Source organism: Apodemus sylvaticus, chromosome 15, assembly GCF_947179515.1.
Source record: "Apodemus sylvaticus chromosome 15, mApoSyl1.1, whole genome shotgun sequence".
Lineage (NCBI taxonomy): Eukaryota > Metazoa > Chordata > Mammalia > Rodentia > Muridae > Apodemus > Apodemus sylvaticus.
The window spans coordinates 41,116,953-41,143,624 of record NC_067486.1 but is presented as its reverse complement, the minus strand read 5'-3'; the positions used below and the strand labels follow the sequence as shown (position 1 = coordinate 41,143,624).

General features: G+C 42.4%; 1 protein-coding gene across 2 annotated transcripts in view; it reads left to right on the top strand.

Moving 5' to 3' along the window:
* Positions 1–26,672, top strand: part of Dcbld2 (discoidin, CUB and LCCL domain containing 2) — a 56,692-nt gene that overhangs the window by 22,653 nt on the left and 7,367 nt on the right. Inside the window, exons 3-15 of one of the 2 annotated variants that reach the window (XM_052157935.1) lie at positions 1,174–1,311; positions 8,503–8,554; positions 11,505–11,577; positions 11,858–11,991; positions 13,050–13,090; positions 13,965–14,180; positions 14,849–14,973; positions 18,129–18,279; positions 19,128–19,202; positions 19,352–19,477; positions 23,116–23,209; positions 25,139–25,188; positions 26,074–26,211. In XM_052157935.1, the coding sequence (XP_052013895.1) occupies positions 1,174–1,311; positions 8,503–8,554; positions 11,505–11,577; positions 11,858–11,991; positions 13,050–13,090; positions 13,965–14,180; positions 14,849–14,973; positions 18,129–18,279; positions 19,128–19,202; positions 19,352–19,477; positions 23,116–23,209; positions 25,139–25,188; positions 26,074–26,211 (1,413 nt within the window). Of the gene's footprint in view, positions 1–1,173; positions 1,312–8,502; positions 8,555–11,504; positions 11,578–11,857; positions 11,992–13,049; positions 13,091–13,964; positions 14,181–14,848; positions 14,974–18,128; positions 18,280–19,127; positions 19,209–19,351; positions 19,478–23,115; positions 23,210–25,138; positions 25,189–26,073; positions 26,212–26,672 lie in introns of both variants that reach the window. The other variant, XM_052157934.1, reaches the window with a different exon arrangement.

Sequence of the window (26,672 nt, the reverse complement as noted above, 5' to 3'; positions counted from 1 at the left end):
TCCTCTCTCGTGTTCCACCTTTTTTCTTCCACATTTTGCTCCCTCATCAGGAAGGGAGCAGATCTGTGGTGTCCAATGCTCTCTTCCTCCCACACCAACAGCCTTTGGCTCCTCCCATCACCATCCTGTCAACAGCCTCACTGCTGACTAAATTAGCAAATATTCTGGCTCATCTTCCGTATATCCTGTGGTGTACTTCTTCGTTCTGCACAGATAACTGTTCTACAAATTGTCAAATTGTCTCAGAATTGCCTGTCTTATATTTCTGTCACTAATTTGTAAAGGTTCTGATTTCTTCACATCCTCCCTGATACTTAATAAACTGTCTGTTCTATTGACTGCAGCTTAACGTATATAATGGCTTTAATATCATTTCACCAGTGATGAATGATATCATGTGAAACATACATTGTTCTTATTCAAATGATGTTGTTGCCACAGTTTGAAACAATTTTTAGGACTCTGTTCCAGATTTACTAGTTCCGTTACAAGCCACATAAGGAAATCCATTTTATGACCTATTGGTGGCTATTTTGTGTCAATAATTTCTTTCCCTCTTCTGTCTTAGTTTACTTAGATTTGCTCTAAGTATGAACATATTTATTGTTCTATGTGTGTTGCTCATTGAATATGTGTGTCTGAGTTTCAGGCCAAGGCTATGGGCAGAGGTTAAGTTACTGGGTCTCCAGTACAGGGTGAGGCCATGTGAGTCCACTTTGCCACTGAAGCATCAAGAAAGAACTGACAGTACTCAGAAATAAACCTGAGTAGGTCCAGTTTGCGGCACTTTGAGGAATGTGCTGAGGCGAGCAGTCCAGGAGGCCCCACGGGAACCCTGTGCAAACACTGCTGACCGATCACTCATTTGTGGCTACCACCCTGTCTGCAATGCCAATTTTAAAACTATCTCATTATGGTTTTGTAAAGCATATATGTCTACTATAGAAATTGAATCTCTGTAAGTTTAGTTAAAATCTGTAGGGCTTTTGTGTTGTTTTGAATCAGTTAAATAGTTATTACTTGGCATTCAGTTCTTTCTTCCATAATAATTTGATTTTTAACCAAAGTTAATTTTTTGTTAATTTAGTAACTGGTTTATTGCATTGTTATGTATATTACAATATTTGACTTTATGAGAGTCATACTAAATACATGCTTCTCTTTCATTCCTAGGCAAATACTGTGGGCTGGGTTTACAAATGAATCAGTCAATTGAGTCCAAGGGCAGTGAAATCACAGTGCTGTTCATGAGTGGAATCCATGCTTCTGGACGAGGATTTTTGGCTTCATACTCAGTTATAGATAAAGAAGGTAATTTTCACTTTATATTATAGTTCCACATTGTGCCATTTCTGACAGCAAGAAGGAAATGATTCAAATGCCTGTCATCTGACCTTGGAGTAGACCAGAAAGACTGAGCATCTAATGCCACCGCGCCAGGAAGAGCTGGGTCTGCATTTTGAAAATTGACTGCATGGACGTTTATAGAAGTCCTTGTGCTTTCTTTTCCTTAGTAGAAGAAATACCAGTTTTTTATTTCTGTGAGATTAGATCACAGACTGTCTTAATTTTAACAGAAATCTATAAAACATTGAAGTAAACTGTATCAACGTAAAGGTTCACTATCTACAAGATACAATTTCACAGTTCTGTGTAAAAGGCCGTGTTGTTGCTAACAAAGAGTCAGCTCTCATATCACCGAGAGTTTCCTAGGAAGTGCTGAGACAGGACATAACAACGTCTTTTCTCATTGTTAATGCTTACGATCTAAAGGGGATGACGGATTAAAGTCAAAGATATTATATAGAATAGAATCCAAAGTGTGTCTGGTCTCTGACAGGACATCTTCCGTGTTTTCTCTGCTGTGGCTTATATCTCATCTTTGTTATTAGAGGCACTGAAGAGGACAGCTGGTGTATAGGTATGTGGGTGCACACAGGATTGGAAAATTAAAATCTAGACACATTTTAGAGAATTTTGAATCAAAATGTTAAATACTACATTATTTTGAGTCTTGCCAATTCCAGAATTTTGGATAGCCTAAATGTGCCTTTATTTTATTTTATTTTATTTTTTGGAGGAAAGTAGTAAATGGTTTAAAAATTCCTTGTGACACAGACCGGTCTTGTGGATACGCATTTTCTTCCTAGTGCGCTATCACATGAGTTCTACCCTAGAGTGCGCTGACACTGTGCCTGAGGCTTCTGAACAGCCGGGCCTGAGAACACCCATTTGAGGGTCGTGGCTGTAGTATGTGGAAGTATTTTTAGACTCAACGCCAATGTCATAAAGTTTTTCTGATTGTTACTTTCTTTACCTACATATTTTGTGAATTTTTTTCCATTTCTTCAGTCTTACATCAGAGTATAAACACTTGTGACACATAGGGCTGAATAGATATAATTTGTTTGTAATAGAGTTTTAGTCTCTGTTGCTGCTTATTTTTTCTTCTATGTGGAGTGTTTTTGCTTTGGGTATGAGTTTTTCAGGCCGTTTGTTGCCTTGACTGCACAGTGTTGACACAAGATCAGTTTTATGTCAGGGTCTGCTCTTAGCCGGGTCTCTATTGGTATCTGCCGTGCTATGGTTTTAGTTTTTGTAATTGTTGTATCTGACACACATTTTAAAACTGAATGTAGTGAATGACTCTTAGCGAAATTTCCGCTTGTATTCCTATCTCCAGCTGTGCCCTGTCTATAGGCAAATGAAAAATGAACACACACAGTTGTTTGTGGATAATATAAATAGCACACCAGACAACAACTGTATTTTAGTATGAATTTAGACAACAAGCTTATTGATTTGCAGTCTTACCAGGTTTGCAGAGGACAAATTCTAAACAGAATTTAAAACCGAATTCATTTGTTAAAATGGTGGTCCAGAAGAGGCGTTTCAGCCTGGGCGTGGGGGTGGGGAGGTGATGCTTGTGCCAAGCAAACATACCAATGGCCTGAAGCGTGCCCTCCTCACTCTGTTTTTGTTTTGTGTTTTGTTCTTTATTTGTTTTGGTTTGGGGGGGAGGGACAGGGTTTCTCTGCAGCCCTGGCTATCACTCACTCTCTAGACCAGGCTGGCCTCAAACTTGTAGATCTGCCTGCCTCTGCCTCCAGTGCTGGGATTATAGGTGTGCACTAGCACTGCCTGGTGACCATCCTGTTTCTAGTGTTTTCTGTGTTGTTGGGGATTTTGATACCTTAGAAGTTCTGTAAAAGGACCACGTAGGTATTGTACTGAGTAAAGCTAAACAGAAAAAGTAAACTAGTGATACTAGTTACTAGTGTCCTGGATACTGTGTCAATGACAAAAGAGACATGCTAACTGTTGACTTGCCGTGTGTGTGTGTGTGTGTGTGTGTGTGTGTGTGTGTGTGTGTGAGTGTGAGAGAAGTTAGATATAGAGGACTCATTTGATGATGTTAACCGGGTGTGGCTTACTGCCTCTCTAACTCTACTGTTAGTTGCTTAGGCACCTTAGCCATTTTTTACATCGTTGATAAGAAACCTTAAATTTCATCACAGAAATGTGCCCAATACTCCGATAGAGATCTGCTTCCACAGCTGTTGCTGTAACTTGTCTAAGAGAAGCCTAATATTTAATCTCTACCTTTAAATATTGATCAAAGAAATCAGCCATATTCCACAGCCTCTTGTCTCTAAACAAGGACATTTCCATACCCTTAAGTGAAGTTACTAAAACTGTTACTATGCCAGAGAACTCCCTCAAGTTGTGGAGAGTTACCCTTTTAATCGATTTTAGAGGAAATGAAAGAGTAGAGTTTGTAAGTGTATATTTATTGTCTTTTCCTGTTTTCTCAGTTCTAGTAAGTAAATATTGTCACATATGAATAATACTTGATGTTTTGTTACATTTAGGTTTCCTTCCTGTTGAAAAAATGCTTATAGTTATACAAAATATTACATACCATATCTGTATGTTTTATATAATGTAGTGTAGACTGTTTTACATAATGGTTTTTGATGCTACTGGGAGTTTTTGCAGTTCAATCAACACACTAAAGTATGACGTAGGGAATATCTAAATTAAAATAGTCATGATTATGCTATCTAGGGAATAGCTAATGCTGTCAATCAAAATATTCTATTCTAAGAGAGAAACAAATGTGTTATGTTAAATGATTTGCTCACATTAGAAGAGTTATATTTACAGTATTGTATATGGGTCAACCTGAGATTTTAAAGTATGTGCAAATAAATGTTCATAGAGCATTTACAAAGTTCTCTATAAATTGTACTTGAATTTATTTTTTAAACTGTATCAAGATTTTTGCATTATTGTGTGAAATGGTGTTAAATTTCAAGATGCTGTAGAAAAATAGGATGGTCTATACAAAAATACAACTGAGACTGGTTCTTCAGAGTTAGAGGAAGGACGGGGCTTTGCGCAGACTTAAGATTGCCCTCCCTCTGGGCTAGAGTAGAGCTGCCTCTGGACACGGTGGTTTCTCCTTGAGCTGCACAGAAGATCAGGAGTGAAGTCTGCTAACACAGGACCCTGATAGATGCCCCTTCCCAGAGCGCTGAAGAGAAGTAACATGCTGTGTAGTGTGTGTGTGTGTGTGTGTGTGTCTGGGTACGTGTGTAGTTTTGTACATGTTATGTATTTGACTAGTTATAGAAAAGCCCCAAGCAGAAGCTCTTATCTAAGAATGGGATTATTATTACTATACACCATTGACACATCTGGCAGAACACTGATGTTCTGGCATTTCAGAATAACCAAGTAGATTCCACATCAGTATTTATTATTGTAATATTAAATACTTTACATAGGAGCTGGTCTTTTTAGTTGTTCAGTCCAAAGATCTTGCCATTATTTCTAAAATCCCTAGTCATCTGTCATTCCTTGGGATATATGAAAATCTGATTACATGTCAGCAGCTCCACTCTTAACTACTGTAGTTAAAGTTACTATCAGCATTTACCTCAATTATGATAACGGTGGTGGGGCAGAGAGCTCACATGTGAGCCTCAGGCATGAAACAGAGATTAACCTGAAAATAGGTGAGGCTTTTCAATCTCAAACCCATCCACAGTAACAAACTTCTTCCAGGGAGGTTATGCAACCTAAATCTTCCCCCAAACAATGTCACTGCCTGGGGACCAAGTATTCAAATGCCAGAGACTATGGGGACATTCTCACTCAATCCCTGTCACCAACTTGCTCCTTGATCCTGTCCTCTGAAACATAGAAGTCTATCATGATCACTTCAGGTTATCTGAGTTTGATTGCTGTGGTTCCCATCATATTTAAGAAATCAATTCTTTATCCAAAGTCAAGATTTATTCCTGTAATGTTTGAAAGGTCTGCAGTATTAGGATACTTTGAGTTAATATTTGTATATATGAGGTAGGTAACTAGTTCTTTTGAGAATGAATATGTCATTATACAGGGATGTCATGTTTTCCTAGTATTATTAAAAAGACTGTCACACCAACATTCTATTCCATTGTATTATCCAAATACAATTCTCAAAATTTACTTGGTTTTAAATTTGAAGGTTTAACTCTGGACTCTTCTGGTTTATTCTATTCTAATTCATCACAATAACTTCCTATACATTGCTCTCAGAAGCTCCTAAGGGCAGATATATTCTTTTTAACTATATTCACCTTGCCCAGGCTGTGTTCTTACTCATTGAGAGTGCATAATAACAGTTTTCTGGAAAGCTAGTTGTTGGGAAAAGCTTTCCAGAAAGGCATATAACTTCTTACGTCCTAATTTGGTGGTTTCTATTTGCCTTCCTGGGGCTGTAAGTGTCAGAGTGTGTACTCATGGTTTTCTTTCCTGTCTTCAGTCTTCTTGGCTCTCTGAGTTGTCCACTTTGGCTTCTTAGTTTTCTCTTCAGGAGCTCTGTGGAACCCCAGTGGAATTTGAGAACCAGGTAATTATTTGCACATTAGCATGGCTTGGTATGTGGCTCAAGCACCGCTGTGCATGTGGTCTAAAGGAAATGGAGGCAGCTGACGGCTAGAACACGGGTTCTAATTCTAGAAGCTAAGCTTCTCATCTTAGACGTTTGAAATTCTGTTGCGAGATCAGGAAAGCAGAGGATGGTTGTCACTGATGCAGTGCAAAGGTGAATAGGTGAACCATTCCATTGGTTTGCCTGTCCTGTGAACTAACTAGGTAGCAGTGAACCCCTGTGTACAACTCCTAAAACCCAGATTTAACTTAATCCTTCAGCTAACAGTGGTGCATATATATTGATCTCCACAAGTTGTTCTCATAACACTGTATTCCTAGTAGCTTAACACTACACTCAGGGTCTTATAAGACATACTCCAGTTGAGTAGTGGACATAATTTTTGTTCATGCTCATTCTTTTTATTAACACTTATTAATTATATATAGTAATGGGTTTTATTGTTACATTTTCTTTTAAAAAAATTTTTATTTTATTCGATACATTTTTTATTTACATTTCAAATGATTTCCCCTTTTCTGGTCCCCCACTCCCCGAAAGTCACATAAGCCCCCTTCTTTTAAGAGTAACAAAATTAAATGATGGATTATCCTGGACTTGCTGCTGAGACCGTTAATGTAACATTTATGTACTGACAGTGAGGTACAAAGGCTAGGGTTTTACTGCTGTGACAGAACACCTTGACCAAAATCAAGCTGGGAAGGAAGGGGTTTATTTAATCTCATAGCTTGCAGTCCATCATCCAGGGAAGCCCGGGCAGTAACTGAAGGCAGGGACTAAAGATGGGGCCATGAGGAAGCACTACTTGCTGGCTTGCTAATTGTTCCTTACAGACCCAGGAACGACCTGCACAGGAGTAGTACCACTCATACCACCCACGGTGCGCAGGGCCTCTCTCTTCAGTCTTTAATCCAGACAGTACTCTTCAGACTTGCCTGTGTGCCCGTTTTCTCAGTTAAAGATTCCCTCTTCCCAGATATTTCTAGGTTTGTGTGAAGTTGGCAAAATCAACCAACACTGAATGCTCGTAATGTGATCTGTTACTGCCTTCCAGTCAGTCTCCTTCCAGGTTTTCACCTTTGGGGCTAGTAAATGTGGATGTAGCCAAACAAGCCAACAAACAGGAATGTATGTTCTTCCAGATATTCCATGATAAATGTTCATTGAAAGTCCCCTGTGTACTCCACACTCTAATTCCTAATTTTTGTTATTCAGAAAAGGGAAAACATAATTGTACTTCTTGTCTAAGGGTGAGTTGTTACAATAATGCCCGTAACTTTATGGATCTATCCGCAAATTAGTCTTTTCATAATGCATGTTATGCCAGGAGCATGTTGTATGGTTACATCAAATAGAATGGAAGTGCTGTGTGTAGCTAAAGGGATTTCGCATGGAAAGGGCTAGGCAGCTCTCTTGAGGAAATGACAGTCAATTTGAGATATTGAGTAGTCAATTGGGCTTTGGGAGGAAGGGGGCAGCAATAGGAAAGCTTTGCAAAAGAGGTGTGCCCAGGGATGCAGGAGAGAGAGAGAGAGAGAGAGAGAGAGAGAGAGAGAGAGAGAGAGAGAGAGAGAGAGAGAGAGAGAGAGAGAGAGAGAGAGAGTGAGTGTCCGAGAGTCCTCAGGGATGCAGGAGAGTGTGTGTGCGTGCCCAGAGATACAGGAGAGTGTGTGCGTGCCCAGGGATGCAGGAGAGAGTGTGTGTGTGTGTGTGTGTGTGTGTGTGTGTGTGTGTGTGCGCGCGCGCGCGCGCGCGCTCAGGGCTGCAGGAGAGAGTGTGTGTGCTCAGGGATGCCAGAGAGAACCAAGTGGCCAGAAGCTGAAGTGAAGATGAGGTTGACAGTAAAGTATGATCAACCGTGCATCATGCTGTGGGCTGCCATCTGGGCTGTGTATTCTATCCTAACAGAAGGAAAGGAAGACATTTAATATTTTTTAAGTAAAAGCTACTTTTCTATGTGCCTTGGACTGGGTCTTTACTTAGAGGCATGTTGGCTTTTATTCAGATTAATTGTTGAAGTTATAGTTTCTTTAGAGCACTGAAACTTGAATGTGGTTAGTGATTGCTTGGAGTGTTGGTTACTGCAGAAGGCTCATTTTCTCTAGAGTTCCCAGATGTCGCTGCTGCTGGTTCTACAAATGTGGACATTTGTAGTTAAAGGTGGAGCTACAGGATTAACTTACCTCTTTTTCGGTCATTGTTTCTATTTCTGTTTTTAAATAGCATAGGTCATTTTTAGTCATAATAACTAATAAATATTTTTCTCTCAGATTTGAGGGTTGTATTTTATAGACACCACTGAAGACTGTATAAATTCTACTTCTCTATGATTACATATGATCTCTGACTTCAGGGGGCGATAGTGTAAAAAGCTATAGTAAGGAAACACCTCCAGAAATGAAGACACGTCACATGAGAGAAACTATTTAACAAAAGCCTGTAAAGTTATAGGTAGCAACATTTTGAAATTTAGATGAATACAATTTGAGATTATTTTACAGTATTTTAGTAAGATTAATAAGTCCTTTATTAAATATTTTTCTTTAAATTTTTTCTAGATTTAATCACTTGTTTGGATACTGTATCTAATTTTTTGGAACCAGAGTTCAGGTATGAACTTGTGTGTGTGTGTGTGTGTGTGTGTGTGTGTGTGTGTGTGTGTGTGCATGCGCGCACAGTCTACCACACCTCTTCATTCTCATTCTTTTATACTACCTGGTAGTGTGTAAAGTGTGATACATAGCTAATCATTGGTTAAAACTCTAGTGAAACAATGCTTAAAGTCATCCAGTTGCCATGTTTAAATTTGACTTTAGCTGAGGGATTACATCTCCAAAACAGAAGTATAATTTTTATTTTGTTTATTGTTTTTATGGAGATATATATAATACAGGGTCTCACTGTGTGGCCCAAGTTGGCCTAGAACTCGAGATCCTTGCACCTCTGCTTCCCAGGTGCTGCGGTTCTAGGTAAATTCTACTCTGAAGGTAGAAGAACTCAGTCACTTAGATCTGGCAAGGCTGCTTATAAAGTAGAGAAACTAGTCTTTCTAAATTTTACCTTAATAATATTTTATCCTTTAAAGATCTCATACATGTATAAAGTATATACTGGTAATAGCCCTCCACCACCTTCCCCTGGGCTCCCCCGGTCCCTCCCAACATCATGGCCTCATGCATGAGTGGCCAGCACTGGGGCACAAGCGGTGTACCAGGGGCCAGACCCTCAAGGGAGTAACTCCCCCTCAGCCCCAGCATCTGTTCCTCAGATAGTCTTTATTTTTCTTTTCAGATAGATATATAGATGATTGATAGATGGACAGACAGACAGACAGATGGCACAGGCTGTAAGAACATCATTCCTAGTTCTTACTTAGCACCTCCAGCAATGTCTGCCTCATGCCTTTGCCTTGTGCTTGGATAAGAATTGACTTCTCCTTGGTTACCCGTTTCCAATCTTTTATATTTGGTGGGGGGTGGAGGGGTGGGGAATGTCAAGACAGGGTTTCTCTGTGTAGTCCTGGCTATCCTGGAACTCACTTTGTATACCAGGGTAGCCCCAAACTCAGAAATCCACCTGCCTCTACTTCCTAATTGCCAGCATTAAAGGTGTATGCCACCACACCCAGCCCCATTTCTATTCCTAATCTTTGTAGATTTTCTTCTTTTAACTCATACTACTGGCGTTTGAGTTTCTTAAATGCAATTCTGGTTTTCCTGCTTAAAACTCTTTGAAAGTATTTCTTTTATACACACACACACACACACACATAGATGCATATAGATGCATATTCCCCAAACTATTTTCCAGTGTCTTTGACAAGTAACCCTCGGGTCTTCCCTGCAGTCTTGTCTCTATGCTGTATTTAAGCTTCTCCCAGGACAATTTGCATAGAGTTACTGTGCCCCTCAGTGCTTAGCAGAACCTCTCATCTTTTAATGCCCTTCTCAGTAATTTCTGCCATGATGGTATGCCCTCAACGAACATTTCAAGAATGGTTCCCAGGGCTATGGAGAGAGACTGAGTCAGTCTCCCAGACATTACATAAAAAGCCAGGTGTGGCAGCACACTGCTATAATCCCAGTGTAGGAGAGGAAGAGACAGGAGGATCCCTGGAGCCAGGGGCCAGCCAGCCAGCCTAGCCTCGCTGATGAGTTTGTTCTTTATTTATTATGCATACAGTGTGCTGCCTGCACATGTGCCTGCCGGAAGAGGGCAACAGATCTCATTGTAGATGCTCAGGAGCTGCCATGTGTTTGCTGTGAATTGAATTTAGGACCTCGAGAAGAGGTCCTCTGAGCCATCTCTCCAGCCCCGAGTTTGAATTCTAGGTTCAGGGCAAGAACCTGTCTCCAAAACTTAAGGTGGTAAAATACTGAGGAATGTACCTGGCATTGACTCCGTCACACAAATGAACATGCATTCATGCACACACAAACGTGTGCACACTGAAGATTGTTATTTCTGTGGAAAACATGCTACCTTCAGTGTTGTTCAGTGTGACCTGGCCAACATGGTGGAAGGATCAGCTGGGCTCCCTCTGGTTTCCAGCACTGTCATCACCACATACATCCGAGCTCTTGTCACCCTCTCATGAGCTTCCTGCTCGTGACGCTTTCTCTCCTAGAAGCCAGAACAACCTCTCTGAAAAGTTCCCCATCAGGTTGTGCCTGTAAGCTGTCCTGATCCTTCACTGGCTTCCTGATTTTATCTAGAAGTATACCCCCTACTTCAAAGCCCACATGGCTTCTGCAGGATCTGGATCCTGCTCCTCTAGCCTCCCTGTGCTCCCTGCACTTTCTCAGGAACATGACAGACACTCTGGGGCCATGCTCTTCCTAGCTTCTAGTGCGCATTTCCCATCACTGACTCCCCTCAGTGATAGCCACTAGCTGGGATAGGCTGTCACACTGTGTATAAGAGGAGCCCAGCTTTGTGATTCGTGTGCACAGCTTTTACTTTCCTTGTCTGTAAAATGGGAGTGATAATTATAAAAGTGCCCTCCTGTGTGGGATTCTTGTGTGGATTCCCTGAAACAGTTGGGGTTCTGCCCCATACATAGCATGTTTGCTAAATGTATGGGTTTTATTAAATAATAATTCTCCCAGATATTTCAAAATCCATCTTCCCCACCCCAAATATCTGTGTGAGTACTAGCTAAATGTTTTCTTCTGCCACTTGAATTTGGGCTTAGGTGACAGGACTGTATTCATTTAGTTAGCATTCATTAGTCACAGGCCTTGTCAGATAACACAGCGGACATTCATATAAACCCGTGAGCCAGGGTGACTAGGTCTGGCAGTAGAAAGATGTCTACTGCTCATGGTGAAGTAAAGTAAGGAACTGTAGACATTCGAGAACCTTTTCTGTCTGTGTGTTCAGTATGTGTGGGTGGAAGAAGTCTATATGAGCTATTTAACAAGACATGGCTCCGTGCCGTGCTGAGGCTGTGCTCCGTGTGCTGAACGGAGGCATGGAGGAAGTGGTTGTGGTCTTTCTTTGGCGTGTTTTCCTGCAGAAAGTGAGCATTCTATAATCTTTCACTTGTTTTCATTCTCAGTAAATACTGCCCAGCTGGCTGTCTGCTGCCTTTTGCTGAAATATCTGGAACAATTCCTCATGGATATAGAGATGTAAGTTGAATACAGACATACTTTGCTGCTGTGGATACTATTATTTTAAACTTGGAAACCCTTAGAATGCCACCTGGTTGTCCCAAGATGAATATGTATTATGTGCCTCTGTCTTTTCATATATGTCTGATATCTTTATAGTAAAACTAACTCTTATGCTAAAAATGTGTTTTGCCTATGTTTCTGAGATCAGATGTTTTGAGAAAGAATAAGTATCTTGCTTATAAATAATCAGGAAAAAACTCATTTCCCTTTTTGGTTTGTTGTTTGCCTTTTCAAGTCTTCACCATTGTGTATGGCTGGAATCCATGCAGGAGTAGTATCAAACATACTGGGTGGCCAAATCAGCGTTGTGATTAGCAAAGGCACCCCGTATTATGAAAGTTCTCTGGCCAACAACGTCACTTCCATGGTGTAAGTACAAATACTCTTTGTCGTAAGCATGCTGTTTTCTTTTATATAATTATTTGCACACCCTGCCATTCTTTTCTGTGTTCTACCCTTTAGAGAAAGTTTGGGGGCATGTGCCATTTTCATATGTAAAAAATGTATATTTTTCAGCATTGTAAGAGCTGACAGTAGGTTATGTGCCAATATTGTATCATCTTATATATATTTGGACCTTTGCTGATTTCATATCTGTCAGGGAATATGGGGTATCCTGGGACTGAGCCCCACAGATATTAAGGCACAATTGTATGTGTGTAGTAGGTTTCTGGTGGAATCCAAGATGGGTGTGGTGGGGCGTGCCTGCAATCCCCAGGCTTAGGCTACACAAGCAAGAGGATGGGCAATTCACAGTCACACTGAACCATTTAGTGATTTCAAGGCCAGGGAAGGCTGTGAGAGAGACCCTGTCTCAACAACAACAACAACAATAACAAAGAAAAAAACCTTTGCATCCTCTTGTGACTGTTGGAAGTAGTGTTAAAGGCAGGTGGGAACTGAACACCCAGCAGGTCTCCTGAAGTGTTTCGTGTTCTTAGGTCCTCTAACAGGTCCTCCTCCTCAGCCCACCCACAGACAGGCTGATTTTCTCCAAGGGAGATGCAGCAGCCAGCTCTGGTGGGTTTGCCCGGAGACTTGCATCTCACCTCATCCTCTGAAAACACATCTCTTTGTGTTCTTTCATAGTAGTGAAAAGAAAACAGTTTTATGGATGCATTTCATAAAAAAGAAGAAAATAAGACTCAAAGGGTGCACACACATTTGCACAACTGAGTGTGAACCTAGGTGATAGACTTGTAGAAAGAGCTGTTCATGGTCATTTCACGAGTTTGACTTAGAAATGGTTTTGGTGGTGGTGGTTTTTGTTTTGTTTGTTTTGTTTGGTTGGTTGGTTAATGTGTGTTGTTGTCTGATTTGCAACCCTGGGATCTTAGCCCTTCAGACAATAGAAATTAAAGTTTCACTGTGATGATTATAAGGAGCATGTTAATTGAGTATCACATGAGGCCCTTTCTCTCTTTCAGGGGATACTTATCCGCGAGTCTGTTTACGTTTAAGACAAGTGGTAAGCCTTCCAGGGACTTACGTCATCATCTTTGCATAGTAGCTAATGCTGTATTAAGTACAACCAGGCACCTAGTGACTGCTGAATTGTATGTTCTTTCACATTTGCTTTCGAGACCACTGTGAGTAAAATAGACCCATAATTATGTAAAGAACAGACTAAATCAAAGTTCACTATTCACTGGGGAATTATAAGCAAGTACACGATTCCTTTGAGAGCTTGATTTGAACTAACCTGAAGAAAGATTTTACTGCACTGGTCTGAAGCTTAAAGTCAGACGGGGTAGCTTTATAGAAGATAAAGTAAAACCTACAGAAGTCCAGGGGGAAGGTGTCTTCTAACCTGCTGGTCCCACAGAGACAGGGTGGTGTGTCTCTGTAGACTAACAGCTAATATTTATAAATATATCTAGTCGATGATCCTCAAATCCATATACAATACCTACAGATTGGAAAGATTAAGAGGAAATCTTGTTTCTGTGCTGTGTAAACCTTTTTCCATGTTGTTTTTCCCCAAGCAACATGGTGTTACAACTGTGTATGTATATCACATATATATTTCCTTTGGCATTTAAGTATCCCAGAGATGACTTAGTGTTGACAGATAGCATGGTATGTGCCAGTGCTGGCCCAATTTATATCAAAGTTTTCAGCATTTGCAGGCTTTAGTATCCACCAGGGAATACGGGATGTCCTGGAACTGGACCCCCACAGACAACAAGGGACAGCCATATGATTGTAGGTTTCTGAAGACTCAAAGGCAAGGGCCCAAGAATCAGTTACTTAGCTGTTCAATCAGAAGTTTGCAGGACACACTGTTTTAGAGATTTCCATCTTACCTCTAGGAACCAAATTGATGTTTCTCTCTCCTTCAGGTTGCTATGGGACTCTGGGGATGGAGTCTGGTGTGATTGCTGATCCCCAGATAACAGCATCATCTGTACTGGAGTGGACTGACCACATGGGGCAGGAGAACAGCTGGAAACCCGAGAAGGCCCGGCTGAGAAGGCCTGGGCCTCCCTGGGCTGCCTTTGCCACCGATGAGCATCAGTGGCTGCAGATAGATCTTAACAAGGAGAAGCAGATAACAGGTGAAGAGCCTCGCACTGCTAGCACGGAGTTCAGGGGGAGAAACCCCATGGGCACTGGCATTTTCAGAAATTAGGTCACTGAAAATTATACAACTTCAGTTTTCTTCATGGGTATTAATGTTGCTGGGGGTACTTTTTAAAATTTGGCCAAAAGACGAATTTGTATTTAACCTAATAGTTCTAGTTTAATATGATTGTTTTAAGGTAGAGTTTCAATAAGAGTGATCTTTGAGACTTGAAAAGTCTTACAGTTATTAAGAAAATTATAGTTGAGGAGAATGTATTTTAAATGCTACAGGAAGCTTGTATTCCACATGTACTGAGTATAAACTTAACTTAGATAAACTTAGCAGTGATTGAGATAATTGTGGTTTAGATACGTTTGCTAAAAGACTGATTTTTGTCTGCCAGTCATCATACATAATGTTCATTCCCAGGAAATCATTCTAATGGTGTGAATACAAGCTGCAAAAGCACTGTAGTTCTTCCCTTGCCTGCAGTTCTTCTCTCTCCAGAGGAGCAAAGCCAGGGCTTCGGTTGCTGTTATAATGAAACTGTCCACAAAGATGGAAACGAACCATAGGCAGAAATTTCAGGGTGGATCACAGGTGTGTATAGCTGACTTTGGGAGTCTGAACCTGTGAACTAACGAGAACTCTACTCTGCAGGTATCATAAGCACTGGGTCTACCATGGTAGAACACAATTACTATGTGTCTGCCTACAGAGTTCTGTACAGTGACGATGGGCAGAAATGGACTGTGTACCGCGAACCTGGTGTGGATCAAGACAAGGTAGGACGATCCTGTGTTGTTTAACGTCTCACTCTGCCATCTTCTGGTTATTTTAGGTACTGCGTGTTACTGTTTTCATAGTCTAAGCAGGCTTAGAAAATTGTCCAGGTCTTTGTGATTGTATAATTAGTACTGGTTATAATTGGATTATTTTCCAAGTATTTTGGCTGCTAAAGTAAGAATTTCCAAATAGTTATATTCAGTTCCCTGTCTTTATAAAGCGTACCAAATCATGGAGCCTTGACTTGTTCTGAGATTTTAACTGTAAGCAAGAGGAAAGAGAGGTGGAGTAAAAGCTGAAGAACAGTAAAGATAGAAAGGCCACTGTCAGACACCTCAGCGGTCTCTGTGCCAGGAAAACTCTGCTTTTCCTTTCATGAATTTGCCATAATTTCCAGTGACACTTACAGCATTTTTCTCTTACCGAAATATTGTGGAGACACTGGAGCTGGACAAGCAGGGACACACTGCATGGGCAGTGTGCCACTGGGGTTGTCCCATCCCCAGGTCCCTGCTCGACCCTTGAGAGAACCTCAAAGTGGGGGAACTCAAACCTCAGTGAGAGAGACGTGCTCCCTTCAGAGACTTTCCCAGCCCACTTCTTATTTAGTGATCTATTCAAGCACCTGCATGGTGACCCTGCTGCTCTGTTCTTGTTCTTTCATTAAGATCTCTTCTTCTCTTCATCAAGTGCTGTAGAGGCGTTTGGGTTGCTTTGCTTTGGTTTAGTTTGTCTTTCCACTGTTTTCTCTTCTGCAGTGTCCAGTCTTCTACTCTCATCGAATGCATTGTTTTTTCACTACAGTACTGGGTTTTTTCCCCTCTTCATTTTTACCTTGAGTTTTAAACTTTCCTTCCTGTGTTTTTCCTGGGCATGGCCTGTGGCGTGGCGCATGGCGCTCCTTTGCTGTGCCCACCTGGCCACGCACCAAGCACATACCTCAGGGCCAGGCGTTATGCCCCGGATGGCTTCTGGGTGGCTTCATTAGCACTAGTAATCCTTTATATGTATAGATATAAGGCTGTATTCTGGGATGCAATTAAGCTAGCAGGAGAACTTTTTTTTTTTTTTTTTTTTTTTTTTTACATATTGCTAGGCAGGAGTGAGGAGCTTTGGGCTCTAACTTGCCAGTCACCATTGAGACAGCATCCCTTGTATTATGAAAGTTACTCGTTGTGTACACTGATGATGTGATGTAGTTCATCCATTCCTGTCACCCATTCTGTTCCTTCCCAGTCCTTACTCTGCTGAACTGTACCCCAGAAATTCTAGGTGTCTGCTGACCTCATGGTCTCTGGCTCCCCATGCTGCTGCAGATGGCCCAGGCTAGCAGGTTCTCTAGAGTGTGGGATAGCCTTGCCCTGTGACCTGGAAATTCACCAGTCAGTACAGATAAGCAGGACTTCCCTGTGTTTCCCTGCTCTGGGGTTCTGACCCTCTGCTGCCTGTTGCCCAGTGTCTTGAGAACTACCGTGTCGTGCACTTTCCCAGTTCCTCAGTTGTCTGTGGCTGAGGTCCAGCTTCTCACTCAGTTACTGACAGAAGATGAAGTCTCTGAGCTGAATGGAATAGCGCATTTCTTCACACTTGAGTCTGTCCATCTGTTCACTTCTCAGGAACTTGTATTTGTTTTGACACATCTTCTAGGTCTGCACATACATACACAGCCACACAGCCTGAATCTGATTTCATTTCCAGAAAGCATGATCAATATTCCAAGCTTTAATAATCTATTGCTTTCTAATATTACACTGTCTTTACATTCAGGGGAGAATGTGTGTACTTTAGTTTTTAATTTTTCCTAAGGATGTCTCAGAAACCTCTTTGTGTACCAGATTCTCAGTAAATGTTGGCAGATGGACTAGCATTTTGTTAGGGTCTCCTATAGCCTAGTGTGGACTGTGTAGTTGAGGATGACCTTGAACTTCTGATTCTAAATCTGACTTCATTACAGATATGCTCCACCATACTAGGTTCTATGAGGTGATGAGGATAGACCTTCGGGCTTTGTGCACATAATCAAGCAGTCTACCAGCTGGGCTATATCCGCAGCCTTTGCCAACAGTTATGCACTGACATGATGTTCCAGTTAGTTCCTGTTCACTAATAACAAAACCACGAAGCATTAGCCTTTAGTCTATTTTGGAGCAGTATCTAAAAAAAGTGTAGACGCTTACAGAAACAGGGATCATTGCAAGTTTAGAGTGAACATTACAGAAAATAAAAGATCTTAATGTGTCTTCAAGCATGTATAATCTAGTTACATGCGGATGAGCCAAGAAATCGCTATCATTCTTGGGAATGACTGAGAAGTCCAGTGTGTCTCCAGTGTGTCTCTCGTTAGCTCATAGAGTGGGCGTGGCTGATTGCACAAGGGGAAAGCAAAGCCCAGCTTAACCAGTGCGGCCCTGCGATTAAATTGGATGACACTGTGGGCACTTTTTCTGTTCCCTGCCTTGAAGACCACTTATGGCAAGGACATGAAAGTACTGTATAAATAAGGGCTGACTGAGAAGAAAGCACACTTGCTCGAAAGGGTTGATGTAATGAGATAATCACTTATAATCGTGTTTTTACTTAAAGATTGTTTTTATAATGCATTTGCAGCTGTTTACTTACAGTCATTCAATCTAAGACGATTTTCAGGGTTTCTGCGATTGTGGTGTGAGGGGTGCCATTATGCGTTCTGTCCAGCAGGCGGAGGTATAGACCTGTTCACGGCCCGCCACTGAGATGATTCTGAAATGCACATGAGCTAAGCATCTTGACCAGTGTGATGGCTCTTTTTCACTTTAAATATAAAAGTTTAGATAATCGTTAGTCCCACAGGGACTTGGGATGATAGTTTATTGATGCAATAAACTGTGGCCCTGCAATTGAAACTTTTACCATATTAGGAGCGCTACCAGGTTAGTGCTCCTGTTCAGTTCTTAAGTCATCCTAACATTTTCACAGTTAGTGTTTCCCTCAGATAAGCGTCCATGTAGAATGTGCAGCTTCTTAATAACTGCATGTCCAAATGGTAATTGAGTCATCTTCTGAGACGTCTGTGCTATCGCCATACTTTAGACATGTTGTTGAACTTGCTTAGGTGCAGCAGTCCCATTCTGGTCTCTTTTTGATGTAAAATACCAATTTTTGTTATTTTTTAAAGATATTTCAAGGAAACAGAGATTATCACAAGGATGTTCGTAATAACTTTTTGCCACCAATTATTGCACGTTTCATTAGAGTGAACCCTGTCCAGTGGCAACAGAAAATTGCCATGAAAGTGGAACTGCTCGGATGTCAGTTTACTCTCAAAGGTAAAGAGCCAGTGTGGCCAACAGTGGCTCTCACCGTTTCACTTTTAAACTGCATACTTACTGGACACATAATAATCACACATGTGTATGGGACACTGTGACATCTCAGTACACGTATGCATATGTAGTGATCACATCAGGTAATGGTCATCTCAGTCACTTCAGATAGATGCCATTTCTTTGTATTTGACACCCTCCAAAGTCCTCTCTCTGGTAGGAATTGCTCATTTGTTTTCCTGTTAACAAGTTGCCATCAGAATGGTTTCAAACTACAAATGAGAAGGCGGCAGCAGTCCACTGAGACAGTAATCTGTGATTGCGCTCCAGTTCTAGTCTCAGAGACGTAAAATCAGGTTCTGCGTATTAGATAACATGCATTGAGGATTAGAACAGCAGCCTTGGCTTGAGTAACTTTTGAATTAATTAAAAAATGGAATAAATCCACTCTATATTTTATAACATTTTAATGTGATTTACTTATATTCCACAAAGCTATCATTCTGCCTGATATAGTTGGCTCTCCATACATACTCATTAAAATGAACTGAATATGGCATATATTAAGTTATAGCTATCGAATTGAACAGCATTCATTGTGCTCCCCAATAATCTTCTAAGATTACCCACTAATTATTTAATTATTTAAAAACTTGAAAATCTTATAAAGCCTGAAGAATCTTAATTTTTCTGCATTTAATGCAAAGTATAATTATCCATCTATATTCTGAGATTTAAAATTGTTCTGCAGAAGTAAGCAGTTTAGGAAATGTTGAACATTTAATATTGCTCTTTTTATACTATAATATTTAAAAGCAAAATGTATAAGCATTTCTCAACCATTTTTTAAGGTCGCCTTCCAAAGCTTACTCCTCCTCCTCGGAACAACAATAACCTCAAAAATACTACAGCTCATCCCAAACTAGGTAAAGGTAGGCTAACTTTTAATCTGAGAGTCTGATATGCCCTGGATTTATGACATGTCCTATAACTGTATTTAAAACGTAAAATTGGACTTTCCTTAATCAAGTTATTAATGATTAAAAAAATAAAGATTTCTTCAAATTTTTTCAAGGTCGTGCCCCTAAATTCACGCAAGGGCTCCAACCGCGAAGTAGGAATGATCTTCCTCTCCCGCCGGCACAGACAACCACCACTCCTGACATAAAAAACACGACTGTAACTCCCAGTGTAACCAAAGGTAGGCAGATGAGGCACGGACGCTCACCTGGCGGGGTTCTTGTTCTCAGTGCAGAGTTTCAGCTCCCTCACTTCATCTGTATTTCTCCAGCTCATCCAAATAAATAAAGACAGAAAGCTTGTGTCCCGTGGGAAAAGCCTGCGGGAGGCTCGTCTGTGGTGGTGGCGTAGGAAAGCCTGATGCTAGGCTGCGGCTGGGATGTCCTCTCCGCCGCCTCCTATGACCCCAGCAACTGAGCACACGAGTCTCCGCTCAGAAACACAGCACTTCTAGAAACAATTAAGTCACAGCAGCAAACAAACTTTTTTACCCACATTATACATTAATTTACTAAAGGGGAGAGTTGGTAGAGGAGAGTGAAAAACACTTTTTAAAATATACTTCGGTTAGCATTCTTGGTTTTTAAATACCCTCTGCTTCCTATACATTTGTAATTTTCTGATTATTCCTTCAAACATTAGTTACTTCTAAATTGCATTACAGTGATAAGTGCAGTGTCAAATTGTACAAATCATTGTTCCTTTTGCTTGTTGAAAAGAAAACTTTGAGTTAAATTCAGAAAATAGAATGTCAATGTCTCAGGAGAATTAGCATTCAGTGCTAACATGAAAAAATGCTCATTTTCAGCAAAGTATGGAAAAGAAAGCGTTACCAGGGAAGCCCTAATCCCTGTCTCAATGAAAGCGAGCTCTCTAGGATGGTTTTATTACAGAATGAGGGCCAGCAGGGGGAGTCGCTGTGTGGGAAAGAAAGGTCCCAAAAAGTGAGAGTCCGCCTCCCCCACCCCCACCCCCACCCCCGGGAGGGTGGGCGGGCACAGAGGATGCCCTAAAAGAGAGGAAGGACCAGGAAAAGCACTTTCCTGTCAGGCTGCTGTGCTGCGGTGTGGTGCAGTGCAGGGTTCAGAGGATCCGGGACTGACACTAGGCTCTTAGTTCCTGCACAAAAGGGTGTACCAGGGACACATGGTTAGAAATAAAGCGGACAGTTTATGAAGAAGACACTTCAGGAGTGGGCTTATTGAGCTGAAGGAGCGCTTCAAAACTCTTGGGCCACGGGGTCCTTGGGTGGGACGTTGACCTGCAGCCGCACTCCCGTTTGTACCTCACAGGCTTCACTCAGGCTCCCATGGGAAAGGAGTCCTGTCTTCTTGTGCTCTGGCTTCTTTGTTCATGATCTTTCCAACCCGTCACTACTCTCCTGCCACTAGAGGGCGCTTCATCCACAGTCGCTCCCCTCCTCTAAAATGTAGTAATTCCGTTCACTTGCCAAAAGTTTGTATAAATTCAGATAGTTTTCTCCAGCTTTTCATACATGAGCACCTTTCCTTTTCTTCCTCATGGTATAGGAGAATCTAGAGAGAAACCAGAGCGCTCAAAGCAAACACACCCAGCCTTAGGGCGGGAGGATGCACACCTCCAAGGTTTGCTTGTTTGTTTTTTCCAAGACTAAGATGAATTGCTTGTGCTTAAACATGCAGAGCAGAGGACAAGCTCAGATGTGTTCGTCAGGCAATGTCTCTTTTCTGTAAGACAGGATCTCTTTCTAGCCTGGAACTTGCCAACAAGCTACGTTAGCTGGGCATTGAGCCTCTAGATCTGCCGGTCTCTGTCTGCATCATACGGGGATAACAAAAACATGCCAACACTTGTGGCGTGTGTGTGTGTGTGTGTGTGTATTTAATATGGATTCTAGAGACTCAATTCAAGACCTCGTGTTTAAAAGGCAGCTACGTTACCAGCTCCTGAGTCTAGGCGGTTGTTTTAAATACCAAATGTCTGAGATTTAATCAGACTAGCCATGTAAACCTGTACTGTTTCCTCCCATTGGAGAGAGAGAGAGAGAGAGAGAGAGAGAGAGAGAGAGAGAGAGAGAGAGAGAGAGAGAGAGGGAGGGAGAGAGAGAGAGAGAGAGAGAATGCATATTTGTTTCTGATTCTGAGTGCTTCCTGGCCTCAGTCATGATTTTCCTCCTCCTCTTCCTCCTCCTCCCCCTCCTCCTCCCCCTCCTTCTCCTCTCCCTCTCTCTCCTCCTCTCCCTCCTCCCCCCCCTCCTCTTTTCTTCTTCCTCCTCTGTTTAATTTCATGGAGAGAATCGTGTCCTGATCACAAGTGTGACTGCACTCTGGCAGACGCCCCAGTGGGCTCTATTCACACTGTTGTAAACACTCCACATCCTGACCAACACTTGACCAAGCGCCTTTCACTCTCTCCAGTTCCCCTCCACCTTTGCAAAGTGGAAACCATAAAGAGGAGAGTTCCTTTGGGGTGCCTACAGACTTCTCTCTCCTCTGCCCCAGAGGACAGAAGGAAGTAAGGGAAAGGAAGTCCTGTGCTGCCCACAGTGAGCCCCTCCCTCTGTAGCCTGGCACCCATGCATCGACCTGATGGCCTCTACCTGATGTTATGTCCACCCTCTCCCTGCTGCTCTCTTCTCACATACATGGCTGCTTCTCTCGGATACAGTTGTAGTAAAGGAGATGCTCTGGCTTAGACAGCACAGCGCCTGGCTGCGATCCCTCGGTGACTGTCACCATTCGCTGCTCTTGATCTGCTCTGGCAGAAGAGGATTGTGGAGTAAAGAAAGGAATTCCGAGTGACTTGCAGCAGACCATTATCCGGGATGAGATAAGGATAGACCAGCAGAACTCAAGGTCTAAGCCCCCAGCATCGTGTGTGTTCTAGTTATGCACAGATGGCGCTCTGGGCTTGGCTGGCCATAACTGTCACGATGGTGTCACGTGGTGGTAGCATCATTCTCAGGTGGTGGCTTCTCATCTGCAGTGAACACAGCGCAGCTCAGTGTTCTTGTGGCTTTCACTCTAGTGCAGGAAGAAGAGTGGGCATCTTTAAAAACATATCTTTGGATGTCTTGATGTCTTCCCAAAATAAATTCTTGATGTAGACTTGTAGCCTTTAATAGGTTCTTAAACATACTGCCTCAAAATACCCATCAGAAATATTTATTTCTGTTTATTTGTATCCCATCAACAAGCCTGCTTCTTGCAGTACTGTGCTCTCCTTTCAGATGACCGCCGGTGTCGTGTGCAAATGTAGCATCTTGTTTTCCTTTTAACTGACAGTTCTTTGCAGCTGAGGTCTACTTGTGTTTTCTTGATGGGTTTGTTGGTGACAGTGGACTTATATATTTTTTGGCCTGTGATGTCTTACAACATATACTTTACTGCATATACATACGATGCTTTCTAGTTTACCATCTGTCTTTTAACTTTTGGTGACTTTTGATAATTTAAAACACCAGACAGTGGTGCAACATGCCTTTAATCCCAGCACTAGGAGACAGAGGTGGGTGGATCTCTGTGAGTTCAAGGCCAGCCTGGACTGTGGCCTGAGCTACACAAAGAAGCCACCCTGTCTCAAAAAACCAAAACTGAACAAAACAAAACTTATACTGCTGTTAAACATGTGCAGAGGCAGAGACTGAGCGAGCAGCGTGCCGGGTTAACGTTCCTCCAGCTGTAACCACGCACATCTCCCGGTTAGGGCCGGCTTTGTTCCATCAGTGATGTGTGAAATAGTCTTTGAGATTCCAAGTGCAGGGCATGCTAACCTGTCTTGACTTCTCTGTCGGGACGTCTGCTTTGCTGTTAATGTGGTCGTTCTGTTTCATGGCTTCAGATGTCGCACTGGCTGCTGTTCTGGTTCCTGTCCTGGTCATGGCCCTCACCACACTCCTCCTCATTTTAGTGTGTGCTTGGCATTGGAGAAGCAGGTCAGTACCCAGCTTGCTTATAGGATTGGGGGAGAGGTCGGGGATAGGAAGCAGAGCCTAAATATATAAAATAATGGAGGAATAGCACATTTCAACTGTTAGGATAGTCACTAGAATAAAATCAGGTTTCTCCTTCAGCTCCACTGATAGTGACTATGGAGGTGCGGTCTGAACTTGGATCAGGAAGGGCTTTCTAGGAAAGAGATGTAGGCTTTATTCTACAGATTAGAAAATTATTGGGTGCTAAGCAGACTGGTTATATTATCAGATGACTGTGGGAAGTGACAAGATTTGTGAAGTATAGTTCTGGTGACTAAAAGAGAGATTAGGATAAATTTGCTAACAGTTTAGTCAAACAGAAGTACAACAGCGTGAGTCTACAAAGGGACGCGCTCTACAGCAGTGTCAGAAGGACACCTGACGATGTGAGGGAAGAAGCAGCATCCCGGAGCCAGATGAGGCGTGTGCCTCTGGTAGTCTGGCTAGTGGTGATGCCGTGAGTTGAGAGAACATCAGAAGGGACAGGTGGTGGAGAAAGAAGATGACTTATTTGTTCACTGTTCAATAAATATTATCTCTAAATCCTTTATGCCAACTGTTGGCCCGTGTGCTGCACTCTAGCAGCTAGAGGATCTGTACATCCTAGCAGGCAAACAGCTTGAGCTCTTTGTGAAAGACACACTTGTGGGAGTGTAAGTGGATCATAAGCTGTGTGTATCCTCATTTAGAAAGCAGAATCTTTCTTGTAAACACTACCTTTAGTTAGGTTAGATTTGCATGATTCTATCAGTGGCATTTCATTTGGTAAGCTTTCTATATAAAAGGCTGCGTGTGAATATTAATTCTTGTTTGTTGTTTTTATAACATATTTTATTCTTTTTGTTTATTTATTGATTTTATGTTAAGCGCTCTGCTGCATGCACACCTGAGGGCCAGAAGAGGGCATCGGATCCCTTTATAGATGGTCGTGAACTACCATGTGGCTACTAGGAATTGAACTCTGAACATCTGAAAGAGCAGCTAGTACTCTTAACTGCTGAGCCATCTTCTAGCCCTGTAATATGTATTTTTTATTAATTGAGGATTCCAGTAATTATATCTTGATCATACTGGGCCCATACTCCTCCGGGATCATCCCTCCCCCATTTCATACCCATCCAACATTGTGTCTTCACCTATCCAATTTGCTCAGTGTTTGGGTGTGTGGCCATCCACTGGAGTCTGGTCTACCTGCCAGGAGCCACACCCTTGAAGAAAACTAATTTATTCTCCCTCCCACTAATAATTCTAGCTATTAATTATCAGCAGCTCCTCAAGGGTGGAACTTCATGGTGGGATTTTTGTCTCGATCTCTACATCTATGCTGTGTATATAGGTACACAAATAACCATGTAGTGTGTGTGCAACTTAGAGGACGGCTTGCAGGAGTCTGATTCTCTCCTTCCACTCTGCGAGTTCTAGGAATCAAACTTAGGCCTGACGGACGGCCAGCCTGTTTGCCCACGGAACCATCGCAGCACCCTGGGGAGACTGGCACGTGTAGCAGAAGGCGTCCCTTCACTGCTGGGCTCCTTTAGTAAAAGGATCTCAGCAGACAGTCATGCTTAACAGAGAGTAGTGCTCCTAGGAGGACAAATCAGAGCTCTGAGGTGGAGGATTAGGGGGCAGGATTCCTGTTCATTGCCCTTGTGCCTTCTCTTCCTCACAGTTGTATGTAGCCCTTCCAGGCTGGATGGCTTTCTCCTCTACTTCCACTTGTCAGGGCTAGTTGTGACGTCTTGCTGGGGTTGGGGGTGGGAACATGGATGGAATGAAGAGTCTGAGAGGCCTGAGGCGCCCATGCTCCTGACTGCTTGTTCACAGGCGCTCATGCTGCCTTTTGGGAGATTTTTACTAGAGGTTTCACTGTGTTCTAACTTTTATTTTCAGAAAGAAAAAAACTGAAGGCACCTATGATTTACCGCACTGGGATCGGGCAGGTAACTTTGGATTTCGCTTCTCTTTTCAGTCAGAGAGAAACCTCCCCTCTGCAGGATATAATGGCCGATGAAATATGTTCTCAGGTCCTTAGGGACCCCTCAGATATGCTGTCCTGGGGCTGGAGAGGTGGCTCCGCAGTTAAGAGCACTGGCTGCTCCTCCAGAGGACATGGGTTCAATTCCCAGCACCCACATGGCAGTTCACAACTCTGTAACTCCACTTCCAGGGTATCTGATGCTCTCACACAGACATTCATCCAAAACACCATTGCACATAAAATACAAATGAAAAATCATGTTTAAAAAAAAAAGAAATGAATATGCTCCACCGTCTGGTTCATAAGTAATTAAAGGAAAAACGTAAACTCACACTGTTATCTTTCCCTATGGAAAGTCGTTCTATTCCTGTAATTATTCGTTGTGAGGAGCCCAGCCTCCCACGTGGTCTGAGTCCGCACCACATAAGGCCTGGGGTCCCAGGAACTGTGTGTATGTGACTGCCGTAGTGATAGCAGTTGGAATTCTAGTGTTTCAAGAACCTCTGAGGTCCGTGGTCATTTGAATGGCTGAGAGTCTCCTCCTAGTCTCTAACTAGAGGAGAGAATGGTACTCTGACCAGAGTATAGAGGGGTACAGCCCGGGGAGGGCTTAAAAAATGTTGGCGGTTTTGAGAAAACCTTTCTAAAAACTCTGTGGTGACACTAACTTGTGTTGTTAGTGACTTGTTTCTGCGTGTGTGTTAGGTAGAGACTTGTACGCGTGCCGCTTTGCACTGAGCGTTGTGTCAAAGCAGTCTCCTTGCACACGCACACGGAGGCTGCGCTCTGTAGCTTTGGTCTCTGTCCGTGAGTAACTCATGCTCCCTGGCTTACACTCGGAATGAAGGTTGGTGGAAAGGGGTGAAGCAGCTTCTCCCGGCCAAGTCGGTGGAACACGAGGAGACGCCCGTGCGCTACAGCAATAGCGAAGCTAGTCATCTGAGTCCCAGGGAAGTCACCACAGTGCTGCAAGCTGATTCCGCAGGTAAGATTACACAGCCCTGAGTGCCAGGCCGGAGGACCAAGGACTTGAGGATTTACCGTATATTTGACCTTTCTTGTATGTTAAGGATAATCTATGTTCTGGGACTAGAGAAATGGCCCGGCACTCAGGAGCACTGTGGCTCTTGGAAAGGACCTCAGTTCCATTCCCAGCACCCGGATGGCAGCTCACAACCACCTGGAACTCTAGTTCTGAGTGACCAGATGCCCTCTTCTGACCTCTGCAGGCACTGGGTCTACACATGGAATATAGACATGTGTGGAGGCAAACATTCATACACATACAATATTTTTACTATATAAACTATGTTCTGAAGGTTAACTTTTTCAAAAGCTGGCCTTGAGAACAAATCGTTTCTGCTTAGACGTACCTCTCATAAAACTGTGGCGTTCCTTTTCTACGGACACTGGGCATTTATTTTATCCATCAGCCTGGGCACTGGC